The sequence below is a fragment of the Halyomorpha halys genome, unplaced genomic scaffold, assembly GCF_000696795.3.
Source record: "Halyomorpha halys isolate HHAL.00 unplaced genomic scaffold, Hhal_1.1 Scaffold122.1, whole genome shotgun sequence".
In the NCBI taxonomy this organism is placed as follows: Eukaryota; Metazoa; Arthropoda; class Insecta; order Hemiptera; family Pentatomidae; genus Halyomorpha; species Halyomorpha halys.
The window spans coordinates 23,715-37,640 of record NW_027116215.1 but is presented as its reverse complement, the minus strand read 5'-3'; the positions used below and the strand labels follow the sequence as shown (position 1 = coordinate 37,640).

The 13,926-nt window shown below is 39.5% G+C and overlaps 1 protein-coding gene across 1 annotated transcript in view; it reads right to left on the bottom strand.

The window, feature by feature from the left end:
* Positions 1-13,926, bottom strand: part of LOC106678084 (sperm-specific sodium:proton exchanger) — a gene marked incomplete at its 5' end in the record, with an annotated part of 162,896 nt that overhangs the window by 125,383 nt on the left and 23,587 nt on the right. Inside the window, 1 exon segment of the mRNA XM_067053048.1 lies at positions 13,285-13,363. Coding sequence (XP_066909149.1) covers positions 13,285-13,363 — 79 coding nt within the window.

The window sequence follows — 13,926 nt, the reverse complement described above, 5'->3', positions numbered from 1 at the left end:
TCGTCTATTTAACCTTGTATAAACTCCTAAAAAATATAAATCTCAACCTGTCCTTAGAATGGAGCAATGCTCCAGTAAAAGAACAATCAATGTAAATGTATATATATGTACATATTATATAAATTTCTATAGAGGCTAGGAAAAAAAAAAAAAAAAAGAATCCACCTGTAAGTCACAGAGCGGCGCATTCGCGGTAGGGGTCTCTTCTTGAGCTGCACAGGGTGGGTGCCGAACATATTTCGTCCTGAGGCACTCCTCGCATTTCCCAGGAATGTCTTAAATTGTGCGTTCCACGCCACATCAGAAATATTTGCGCCGCAATGCTTGTAGAGTCTCGTTAGCCCACGATGATTTGTTTTTCCTTGGTGATAAGCCAAGGTTACCTCCTTTTGATGTTCCGGGTATCTCAGGGTATTTACCATTGATGTGCATCGAACACAACGCCGATATTTTCCAACATATAAATGGTGGATCTTACCGGCTTCTTTCAGCGCTGTTTAACACCCGGTTGTGATCAGATAGTCGAAATGATACTACCACCGTACTTGCTCTGTTCCATCTTCAGCAACCCCGTAGTTTTTGTCTTCCAAATAATCTGATACCTCTTGCTGTTTATAATATCCTCCAATTCCTCCAGTTCCGTCGGTCTGTCATCGTTCAAACTTTCTTCTGTAGATGTTTCCTCCCTAATCTGGTTCTCTGGTGAGGCTGATTGTTGATCTTCTTCCGAAGTCCATTCCCTCAAGAAGTGTCTTCCAACTCCAGATGTTTCTCCATGTTCACCTTCTACTGCGTTTATCATGATGTCACGCGAAAGCCAATCTGCTATAACGTTTTCCTTCCCAGGTTTGTACGTTATGTCCATGTTATACTGGCTCAACAGTTCCTTCCACCGTGTGACTCTTCGCGGACGATTCCTTTAACTTCCCCACCCATTGCAGCCGCCTGTGATCCGTCGGAACCCTAAATCATCTTCCAAACAAGTAGGGTCGGAAATGCTCTATTGCCCAAACAATTCCCAGTAGTTCTCGTTCCAAGGCGCTGTAACGTGTTTCTGCCTCTGTGAGTCAATTTGCCACAGGACTTTCTCCTACCTCACCCTCTTGTGACAGAACCGTATATATATATATATATATATATTCGCAGAACCGAGAGAGAAGTTAGCTGTATATATAGCCTGTAAATAACAATAATAAACCGTGTACTATTAGGATTAATTACCTTTAAGTTTATCAACAACCCTGTCCTTATATATACCAGAGAAGTCTGATAATAAAGTTAGTTATTCAGTAGATGTGTGTCGTTACTCTGCCCGAATCCCTTTTATTTTTAAGTTATATTTCCAGTCTAATCTATATCTATATGGACGACCTGATCGTATTTAGCAAAAACCCAGAAGAACACGTAGAATACCTCAAACGGGTTTTCAATAGAATCCGCGAGTTTGGTCTGAAACTCTCGCGAGAAAAGTGCCAATTCGGGCTACGGGAAATTAGGTTTTTAGGGCACGCGGTTTGAAAGAACGGGGTACAACCAGATCCAGAACGGGTTAAAGCCATCCAGGGATCCCCATTACTCAAGAACGCTCGCAGGATCAGACAGTTATTGGGTATGGTGAACTACTATCGGAAATTCATACCGGGAATAGGAGAACTAACACAACCACTGACCGATATGCTGAGGAAAGGGCAACAATTCCAACTAGGACCGGACCAATTAACTAGCATTAGGAGCTACCGGGAGGTCTTGACCTCGTGTCCACTTTCAATTCCGGATCCTCTACTTTCATTTGGGCCTCCACCTCTCTAGTGTTTGTATCTATGAGATCTTGAGCAATTTCCACAAACGAGCGCTCTCTCGCAAATCCCTCCTTCTTCTCCCCCTTTCGCCAATTTGATCCTTATATAAAGTCCCCGGGTTTCGGCACCAGTTAAACGTTTGTGAGCTCAAAGACTGAAGAAGAGAAAAAGGAGATAGAATTACCAACTCGCTTGTTACTCAAAGACTGTTCCGTACCTCTATATATACATCATCAATCTGCTGATCTACTCGATCACCTGACACTGAAACAGCTGACTAAGGCTAAACTTATATATAGAGCGAGAAATACTTTATTTATCTATGCTGCCTAAATACATCAGGTTGCTATCTCACACAGCATACTTATCAATCCGTAATCGGACATATATAAATTACACATTCATGGTATAATCTGATATAAAGAGATATAATAATATGATATAATAAACAATTTTTTTCCCCTACAGTTTCCTGTTACAATCAATTTCGGTCTGTACAACCAATACAAATGTTTCACTCACTCCCATTTTTCCCTCTCATTTCTGCTCAATTATTCAATTCACCTTATCAACAAATTCGCTCTCCTGAATTCATACTCCCAGATCCTCTTCAGTGACCCGCTAAAGAAATTCAATATAAGACGGTAATGAAAGATCAGACCATCATTCATAGTCACAGCAGTAGATCAGTTTACCAAGAACAAACAAATAGATATATTTTACGAGAATAAGACTAACACATAGATTAATATAATAAAAAACCGGTTACAGGAAACACTTGAATGGATAAATAAGTTTTAAAAAAAAAACAAAAAAATAACAATAGTACTAATAAAATAAAATAATTTAATAATGAATAACTACGTTAAAACACACAAATAGAGAGGTCAACATATTAAAATAAATAAATAAAACAAAGAATAATTTTCGAGATAATTCTCATGCAGGTGATGGTGTATGATCCCCAGGGAGTCCAAAATAATATTTTCCGCCAAGATCGCAATATCCCCAATGCTAACACCTAGGCCTTCTAAGAAGCTCCTTGTTCTATCCGGTATTGTTCCACGAGATCCAAACCAGAGGCCTCTCACAGTGAACTCTCTCTCTCCGAAGGTCTCGCGGAATTTTTCCTAAAGGAAAGGGACGCGTTTTTCATATATTTTCTTTTTTTCCCTTTCCACTACACCTTCCTGTTCGAGGTCATTACTTTCAAATCTTACCGTCGGATCCAAGACAAGAGCCGTGTCTCCGAGTAATTTCAATAATAAAGATGGTCAGGATTGCGGTCAAAGAAGAACAAAAATAGTTGACACCTATTTTTTTTTCGACGTTTGCCCCACTTTGTAGAGCTTTTTTTTTTCCATAACCCCTATTTCTGAATTTCATTTATGGTTTTTAGCATGCATATATATTCTGGTCCTGCACTGTTTCCTTCTTCGGTAGTGGCCAACATTTAAAGTAGTTTTTGACATGTATTTTTGTTGTAGTGGGCGTTCTTTTATAATGAGGCAAAGATTAGCTTTGAAATTTAAACTAAACCTAAAAAATAAACTTATTCCCTAAATTCGTGTGCTGGCACGTCGTTTCTGAGTTTTTATCAGGTTCGTTGCCAACGCACCAGAGGGGGCGCTGGTGTAAGGCTCCTGAACAGTGGATTTCTTTGGTACTGTAGAGAGTCGAAAAACTTTATGTGCCTGCGTTGGATGAACTCAGACACAGTGGGTAGTTCGAAGAGCTCGTGTAGATGATCAGGCTTCATCTTCTTCAGCGATGTTGGCCGCACAATCTTCCGCAACACTGTATCCTGGAAGCGTTGTAGATGGCGCTGTGTCCCTTCTCTGAGATGGGTGAAGAGTGGAGCACCATATAGAAGTGCTGGTCTCAAAATGCTTTAATAGATTTGGAGTTTGAGCCATAGTGAGAGTACTGGTGATGATAAAAGGTGGGGTAACCGGTATGATCTGAGACGGACTCGTTAGGTCTTCATGTATCAATGTCATGTGGTGATCAAATTTAATGCCCAGATAAACTATAGAGTTTGAAGGCTTAGTACGGAGTTTGCCACTTGGAGCGTGCGAGGTAGTCTGGCTTTCTTCCCTTTCTGTAGTGCGAACACCACGAAATCTGTTTTTGCCGGGTTTACCTGAATGTTGAGATGGTGTAGTTTTTTTACTATCTCTTGGCATGTTTTTTACGCCCGTTAGAGGGCATGTTTAGCGCTGGCACTGCTGCTATATATTGCGATATCGTCTGCGAAAGCGGCTATTGTGGCAATGGTGTAGTTATGCCCCACGACGTCCGCAGTGTATATGGAGAAGAGGAGAGGAGAAAGGACCGCCCCTTGTGGAATACCGCACGTTACTGAGATTTTCATGAACCCGTACAGCTAGGCTTCGGTTGTTTAAAAACGATACTATAATGCTATAGAGTTGTTCTGGGCAGTCGAGGTCTGCGAGACACGCAATGGGCTATAGTGGTCTTCCTTGTCACCTGACTTTGCTGGTTTTAGTAGCGGGAACAGAATGGCGTGTTGCCAGATTGCAGAAAAGTATCTCATTCGCAAGCACGAGTTGTACAGGTTCGTGAGATGTGCTATGCCTTTTCTGGAGAGTTTCTTCAGCAAGACCGTATGGACTTTTTCGTGGCCGGGTGCGAGGTTTCCGTTTGATCTCCTCAAAATAGCTTTTAGCTGCCTGGGGCTGACATGTAGTTCTCTTCCCTGGCTATGTGTGGTATTTCTGCATTGAGGGTTCGAACTGTGATTTCCCGTTGGTAATGGTCAGCTAGTAGCTCCGCCTGTTGTAAGGGGGTGAGAAGCCGGTCTCCGTCGTGCAATCTGATGGTGTTGGAATTCTTTGTTGCACTTTTAGTGAGCTTCCAGAACTCCTTAACGTCACCATGGGTAGCTAGCAACTGCTCGTGCCAGATAGCTGTTTTCCGCTGTCTGAGAAGGTTTTTGATTTGGGTAGCCATAGCGTTGACTGCTCGTTTGATATTTGGATCCCTGGAGCGATACCATCTGTTTTTGAGGGTGCGCCGGCTCTCTATAAGAGCTAAGATAAGAGGTGGTGGTGGTCGGAGGTGGGTGGGAGGGTGTAGGTCGGTAGGTGGAGATGGAGGATTGTGCTGCTACCTCGAGAAGGATAGTGGTGAGCTGTTAGATGTAGCGATCGACCTGCTCTCTGGTGTGGAGAGATGGTATCTTCGGTAGTTTCCCATACACTTCTGATCTGTATTTATTCCATTCGGGGTCTTGGTACCTAAACTTCTTGTTCGCTGGTCGTTCCCTTCGGCCGTGGATGGAAATTGCACTGGACGTTGGTCAGACTATAGGAATCCTAAGGCGGTGCATCCTGTAATCCTGTGCGGTTGTCTCGTCAGGAGGAGGTCAAAAGTTAAAGTGGCTCCATTTGCGACATGGCGGAAAGTGTAAGTATCCGGGTTGTAGAGCTTCAGTCGGGCTGTTCAAGTTATTAGCTTTAGAGACTTTGCCTCTTTATTACATTACAATTATCTGTTGTACGCGAGGGTGATGGACACAAATAAAATGTTTTTACTCTTCTTACTGTTTATTAATAACGGTTAAATAACATAAAACGTTCTTACTGTAGTGAGAACATACAACACACCAAGCTTGAATATTAATTTTTTATCAAATTTAGTATTACATAATTTTCCTAACAAAAAACAGGATTAGCAGAATTTTCATTTTACATGCATTAACTAAATAATTTTTAAATTGCTATATTAGTTTTGTGCACAGAAAAAACTTCTAAGTTACATTTTTTTTTAATTTTACTGTTTGGCAATCACTTCACTGAGTCCTAGTTTAAACATCTCCAACTGGTCTTCTGTTTTTTTTGTAGATGATTTGGACTTCTCGTCTTTCCACTGCATCCAGACTCTTAATAGTCAGAATTTTTGAAGTTCTTTTGAACATTTGGATCAACACATGGTTTAACTGTATTTGTTGAAACACTGAATCTCTTTTTCTTTCTTGGTTTCTTCTTGTTCATCTTACTTTTTCCCAAAATATCTGCTTCGCAATCCACATTCTTACTTTTTCCATCTAGATTATCTGTATTTTCTTTTTCTCAAGAATATTCTGAGAATCTTAATGAACCTTCCGTCTGGTAGGATACCAGTTTATCTGTAGATTTTCTTCTGCTTCAAATCTCAAATTATATCGATATCCTGCATCAGGTTGTTCTTCCAGTTCTCTTTCATTTTTAGATAATTTTTCATTATTCTCTTCAATAGCCTTTTCATTTTTTCTTTTATTTCCATCAATGGTTCAACACTTTCATCTTCAAATCCTGAATCACAATTCAAATCAGTTTTAAATATTCTTTTAGTAATTTTATGTTCTTCAGCATAAGTTTGTGGTTCAGACGCATATGTTTTATTGTCTTTTTTCATTTCAATTTTTGTTTTAGGTACATTTGTAGAATAAGCTTTCGCATATGATTTAGTCTTTAAATTTACTACTTAAAATCCCTCAGATCTTTTTCAATCCATCACGGTATCATTGTTCACAATGTTTACTTTGTCTTTAGAAAAAGTCACGTATACACCTTTCTGTGTTATTTTATCCATAGGCAACAAATTTCTACTGAGAACTGGGATGTACATCACATCTTTAAGTTGACACTTATTTGGACATACGGAGTTGAGCTATGGGGATCCACTAAACCATCTAATTCCTCTCGAATTCAATCCTTACAGTCCAAAATCCTTCGTAAAATCCTTAATGCTCCTTACTTTGTCATAAATCAAATCATCTATCAGGACCTCAATGTCCCCCATGTTGCCGATTTGGCCAGAACCAGATACCAATCCTTCCATAATAAACTTCCCAACCACCCAAACCAACTCGTTTCTAACCTGGCTTCTCCTTCACTACCTAATAATCCTGGACGTTTCAAAAGAAGATGGCCTCGAGATCTTCTTTAGAAATGTTTTTGGAGTTCTATCAACGAATAGATTCTCCACATGTTTTAATCATGTCTTAATATCACTTACAGCAAATTTACTTGATGTGTATATATGTATACAGTTGTAAATATCAAGTTGACACTAGTCACTTTTTACACGACCATCCATTTTAGCTGTCATGGATGCACAGTTTTTAGCCAGATCCATCTCAGAATCATTAGGTTGTTCCTGCGACAATACACTTAAACTGTTGGTCGTCTGCCTAGTATCTTAGGAACTTGAATCTAAGACCCATTCAATTCATGATTTACTGCAGCTTTCAGTAAGGAAAGAAGCTGCTGACGTTTTCACTTTGCTTTTACGAAAGAAACAGTCCTTCTCTCAGTGGTTTTTATGTTTACATATACCACAGAGCTTTTTCTTGTTTGGGCAATTTTTACTCAAATGTCCTTCTTTGGAGCAAGAAAAACATTTCCTCATGTCTGAAGCAGTTCTCCAAATTCTTCTTACATTGGTTTGAAACGCTTCCATTGTTTTATTCCTCAGTAGCATTTGTAGAGCGTCTTTCTGAAGGTATTAGTCTTGTCGTTAAATTGGAAAGAGTTTTCATATCGGGGCATGTGCTTTCCCAAGCACTTATAAAATATTTATACAGCTCTGGAAATATTGTTATTACTTTGAAAATGATCATATCATCTGGTATATCATTTCGCAATGATTTTAATTTAAACGCCAAATTTTCAATTGAGCTAATTTGGCATGTCATGTCTATCCCTGTCTTAAATGTAAAATCAATGAATTCTTGCAAAAGTTCAAACTTTTGCACCTCTCTCATATATGTCACATATTTTAGAATATATTTGACTTGCAGTAGTACAAGTCAAAATATGAGTTAATCCTCTCTGATTCACTGTTGTTACTGTAGCGAGAGGGGCGAGAAGGAGGATATGGTTTAGCCACAACTCACCAGAGCGCTGCACCTCGAGCCTCACAGAAGATCCCAAATTTACACATTACTTTATTTTGTAAAAACACATTGTCATTTTTATATACCAATAATGTCTGTACCTAACACTTAACAATATCAATAGAATGATTAATAAATTATATCAAAACAATGCACGAACCTATCTCAAGTAGACATGTACCGACCGCTTCTCGGTCACAGTGACATAGACTAGGCCTATAAATAAAGGGCCTCTAAATCCCCAATTTGATCTTTGATCCACCTTCTTCCCAGGCCTAGCCCTATCAATGGTGGCGTACGTACACTCTACTTGAAATAGAGAAGTTTATTGCCAAACGATTCTCACAAAAGTTGTGAAAAAATCATACCCAAGATGATGGCCTATCTCCTCTCCTTTTCTCCACCAATCTTAGTCCGTCCGCTTCATCTCGACAACTAAGATTGTAAACTGATCCTAAACGATTACACTCGCCCGTCCGCCTCATCTCGACAACTAGTGTAGTTGATCCTGTCTCTCCCCAGTCTAGTCCGTCCGCTTCATCTCAGCAACTAGAGCTGCACCTAGCCTTATCAGCTTACTAGTCCGTCCGCTTCATCCCGGCAACTAGAACTGTTACACTGGCTCAGACTCTCTCTTACCTAGAGCTCCTCTACCTGCATCAGTGTCCAGGGCTCATCCCCTAGCACGGCCCTTCCTTTCTTACCTATTATTGAATACGTCTTGTCGAGGGCCTTCTGTAAATTAGATATCAGGCTGGAGAACCGCCCAAGACTAGACAACCCCAACATTACTATTAACTTTTGGGCTTTAGCATCATTTAGTACACACACCTTAAATTCTTTACTTTGCTAGTTTGTGGGAGGCTCAAAATCTTTGGAAATAATCTCTAACATCCCGATGGCTTTTAAGAAGATGTTTACCTTGAATTTCCACATTTGGAAGTTCTGAGGTCCTTTCAGTGGGTCAATCTGATGTATTTCACTAAAGCTGTTGAGATCCATTTTATATTACTGGTTGCAATTTTATATTTTTACTTTACGAAGTATTCGAACACCAACAAACACTACCGCACTGTTTTTACTGTCTCACTACAAATTTTAATTTCGCAAACTGCCAGGGCCTATAACCTGTTGAACGCGAGGGTGGTGGACACAAAAATAAAATGTTTTTACTGATCTAACTGTTTTATTAGTTACAGTTAAGTAACATAAAACAGTAAGAACAGTAAAAACATTTTATTTTTGTGTTCACCACCTCGCGTTCAACATTATCAATATAGATAAAATATTATTGTCACGATCTAAAACCTGGATAAAACCATAGTTGTTATCATTATCTAATTATTCTGTATTTTTAGGTTTCCACCTTTTTATTATGTATTCTATACTTCATTAACCCTGACCATCTTCTTCATAATTTATTTATTATAATTATTTAAAAAATAACAATAATTATTAACAAAATGAAATGAAAAAAAAAGGAACAACATTATTATTAAATTGTGAAATTTAGAATTATTACAAACTATGAAAGTTAAATAGCAACACCAAAACCCATGAGGCACTTGAGCTTGAATTTGGGAAACTAATCTATTGATGTTTGGATTAATTTCACTGATACAAAAGAATTTTCCAAATAATCGTCAGTCAACCTTGTACAATGGTTTGATTTATTACTTTTCATCATTGAAAAGAACTGTGCGCATTTATTAGTACTGCCAAACGCACAAATCAATTTTCTTGCGAATTTTGTAAGCTGCGGAAAATGATCTTCTTCTAGGTATTTTTTATAGAAATCGCACAACTCCACGTCTTCAAATTTAGATTTTAGGAGTGAATTTTTTTTTACAGTTTGCAACTGTATTGGATGGTTTTATACATTACTTTTTGTTGGAGTAGCAAATAAATTGAAACAGTCTTCCATGTTTTTGATTACGCTAAATCTGTTACCAGACAGCATCTACGCCTTCCACAAGCGGGTTTTGTCCTGAGACGCTTTCAAACGGCTGTACAAATCATTTGCTAACTGTCCTTGTTTTTGAAGTTTCAGATTTAAATCATTCAAATAGTCTATAAGGTCGATCAGAAATGCTAAGTCACATATCCATTTTGGGTCGCTCAATTGAGATAGTGGTTTATCTTTTATTTCCATAAAATATCCTATCTCATTTCTAAGCTCGTAAAACCGTTTCAACATTTTCCCTTTGCTTAGCCATTTGACTTCACAATAATATGTTACGTTGTCATATTCGGCTGATATTTCATCCCAAAACGCCTTGAACTGACGATGGTTAAGCCCTCGGAACGAATAAAATTTATGGTTTTTATAACTACACTCATAACATTCTGGAATCGAATGAACTTAAAACACAACTTTTAGAACACAACGTCTGTGGAAAAAATGAAGTACTATCAAATCATCTTTTTGTGCATCTTTTTTAAAAAAAATTTTTATTATCCCATTTCTGGCATATGGGATGCGGGAGCAGTGGGGTAGTGCGAGCTGGGGTTTGCGCATGGCACTGCTCCCAAAGATCACCAATTCTTTTTTTTCTTTCTTTTTTTTAATCTTTTATTAAATTTTTTACTGTGCCGCAGCCCAGAACTAGATTTAGCGCCTTACTGATGGAGCTGCTCCTTGTCCACCTTGTTGTTCGGTAGGTCCTTCTGGTGCGCATCCGTCTGGGTGCCTCCTGCAGTTACCAGGCTGGTCCAGCCCTCCTGGTCTCAGTCTGAGTCTGCTTCCTCCTCTTCTGGTGGCTCGCCGATGTTGGGCGGTCAAGTCCTCCCCATTGTGAAATGGGTTGGGCCCACCACCTCCTTTCATCCGTAAATGAACTCCCTGAAGAAGGGATAATTCTCTTCTTCCATCAAACAGGGAAAGTCCGACTCGGCGAGGGCGAAAATCCCGGTATTTCTCAACAGCCTGGCTCGGTGTCCTTCCATGGCGGAGCAATCTACTATTACGTGTTCTGCTGTTTCCGTTTGGAACTCCGCACGTGGGATGTTCTTTCCAAAAGGTCTGCAGCTTTCCCCAAAACCGCCCGTGTGCTGTTAGGATTTGCGAGACCCATTAGTCTGGGATGATCCATTAAGCCTTCAATCTAGAAAGGACGGTAGGGAAGAATTTTCTCAAAGTAGCGCCCTTCTGGCTTGCTACCCACCGTCCATTCCACTTCTGTATTGAGTTCTCCCGTAGTTTTTTCTTCCATAAGTTTGGAGTCTCACCGGTCCTCTCTCGGAGCTCATCCGGTAGCGCTTCTAGTCCCAGCCCTCTTTACTAAATATTTAAGGACATCCTCCCTGAGGATGAGATCCAGGGGCAACGCTCACCCGGTCTAACCCTCTCTCCTTGGATATCACAGGTGATAGAATGAGCCTATATGCTGAAACCAAAGCTAAGGCAACTCTGCCTCACCTGACATAACATGTCGCCTGATGTGCAGTGGTGAATTGCTTTAGTTCCATGACGTCGAGGGTGGGGTTAGCGACAACAATCGCTCCTCTAGGCCTCCTCTCGCCACTACCTAGACTAACCACCCTCGACGTAGTTCCAAAACCTATGACCACATTCTTTCGACAACATGCCTCCTGAATTGCCAAGATGTCAGCACTTCGGGCGAGAGTTCTCAATTCGTCCGCGACCACTCGTCTCCGGCCCATATTGATCTGCAGGATATGCAGCCTACGCATACCGGGTCTTCTTTGCCTGCCTGACCTTCACCTCCAAATGTAGCGGGCACTTCCTGATACACGCGCAGTGTTGGAGGTCTTTCCCCGCTCTGCCACTCCCCTTAAAGTTTCTACAGCATGAGGGTTCACCCTTCTTCTTTTAAGGGGACTCCTTAGCTTTGTTCGCAGTCCCTGGGCACCACCTGCACGCCACCTCCTTTATACTGGCTTTTGCAGGGTGTCCTTATTCTTGGCACCGAAGGCAGAGCAAGGGGTCCAGGTTCCTGAATCTCTGATGGTCATGCTCTGCCTTCCTCCGCTGACGTCCCTCGCGGACAGGGTCATCAAGACGAGTCTCATAGCTTGGTGCACCTCAAGCGCCCATGTAGTTGTGAGCCCACTCCTCGCGGGAGTGGAGAAGCAGGGTCTAAGCCACTCCCTCCTGTCTTTATCCTCCTCTGAAGCCTCTATGGGGATTTTGTCCTATAGATATTTCTCCAGGATACTCCTATCCCAAAAGTTTGGGACTCCTTTTACTTCCAGGCGAGGCTTGCGTGCCACTGTAAGATTCGCCTGTAATCTTTTTTTCTCAACCTATCCCAGGTGAGTGCCTGGTCACCGCGTTCTGTCCTGACTAGAACACTGCCCTTTTGGGTGACTTTTATCAATTTTATGTCCCCAATGCTCTTCCATTCTTCTTAGGACAAGAGTTCCTTGTATATTTCTTTTGCAGTCCATACCGCTGCGCTTCCCTTGAGTGTGACATGTCGCCGTATCCGGGGGTTCCATATAGTTTTTATCTGTGCATACACCGATTACAAAGTAATTGTGACCGTGGCGAGCCAAAACTTGTGAATAACTTTTGAACTTCATTAAAAATGTCCTCTTCTACAGTGGCTCCTTTTAGTGGCTGTAAAGCGAGCAATTCCTCAGTAATAGCGAACTCTCTATTGACACCTCGAATAAATATAGCCAGTTCAGCTGTTTCGGACAAATCGGACAAATTCGTGCAAGTCGTGCTCTCGTCTAATGCTTTGGAAAATAATTCAAAACCAGCCATACGGTCAGTCAATGTTGTTTTTATATGATTAGCCATCGTTTCTATACGTCGGACAACAGTTGGTCTTGATAAACTATTTTTTCCAAATTCATTTTTCTTTTAAGGACACAAAAACTGCAAACTTCTAACATACACTCCTTGATAAATTATCTTTCGGCAAATGGTTTTAATGACTTTGCCAATTTTGAACTAACTATAAAACTAGCTTTCATAACATTACTACATTTTGCTTTTACAACATTTTCTTGAAACTTGCGACCTTCTGCATCTACTTTTCGTTTCTTTCCACCAGACATAACTTTCGTTTACTTTTCGTTCGATAAACTTAATAACAAAATAGAATTAGTAAGCACTCAAGATCCACACAAAAGTTACAAAGCAAATAGACGGTACTAGCAGTTCCCTAGGATATCGCTTGTCGAAGTTATCACTTCGGAAGCTCATATAGAACTGAACTAAAGTTCGGGCCATCCACCCGCTTATATAGGTAAAATGAAGGAATGATCTAGAATCGTCCAGTGTAGAACCATTGAGAACAATCAACGGGCGTTACTAACGAGGCTCTTTAACAAAAAAACAAACTAAGTAGTAATTTGAAGACAAGTTAAAAAGATGTTCCAAATGATTACCAAAGCAACTTGACAAGTTGGCCCGAGTGATTTCCACTGCAATTTGCAAACTGTAATTTTTAGTCAAGCTCTTAATTTAAATATTAGTTTGTGCTGCCTAAAAATAATATTTTAATTGAGACTAGGGATGGGATATCGAAAGAAAAATCCCATCCCTAATTCAGACTACTAAATCGATTCACATATGCGAGGATTAAAACAAAAAGAAATTTTTTAAATTACTGTTTTTGTATCTGCAATCACATTGGCTGGTTGGGTGATTTCTGATAAGAGAGCATGTATTTTAACTATGTCATAAATGCTGTTATTTTGAAATTAATTTTGATTAATAAGATAACAAATAATGATATAATAAATAATAATAATTAATATAAATATCTTATACTGGATTAATTATACCAATCATTATTATTTGAGGTCTACAAATTATAGTAAAAAAATCTATTGCTCTAATTTATGATGGGACTGAGTCAAATATGTTCAAAAACAACTTTTTCTTTGTTTAGAAAGATTAGGATGGCTATACATTCGCTTATTTTAAATTTTATATATAGGTAAGTGATAGTAAAATCTGACAATTGTAATAACTACCTTGGAAAAAGGAAAATATTCATCATCTCCTTCAGTAAATTATTAAATTCATTTATTTATCCATTGCTAATTACTACTTACAGTGTTTTTGTTTAAATGACCAAAATTAGATGTTATTAAAAAATACGGCAACTCAGCCCAAATGTCTAAAATATAAATTAAACATCCAGAGGTTAGATTTTAACAGAAACGCTGCTATAACAGAACTACATTAAATATGTAACTATATGCTCTAATATAAATGCCTTCAATATGTAACTTATATATATATAT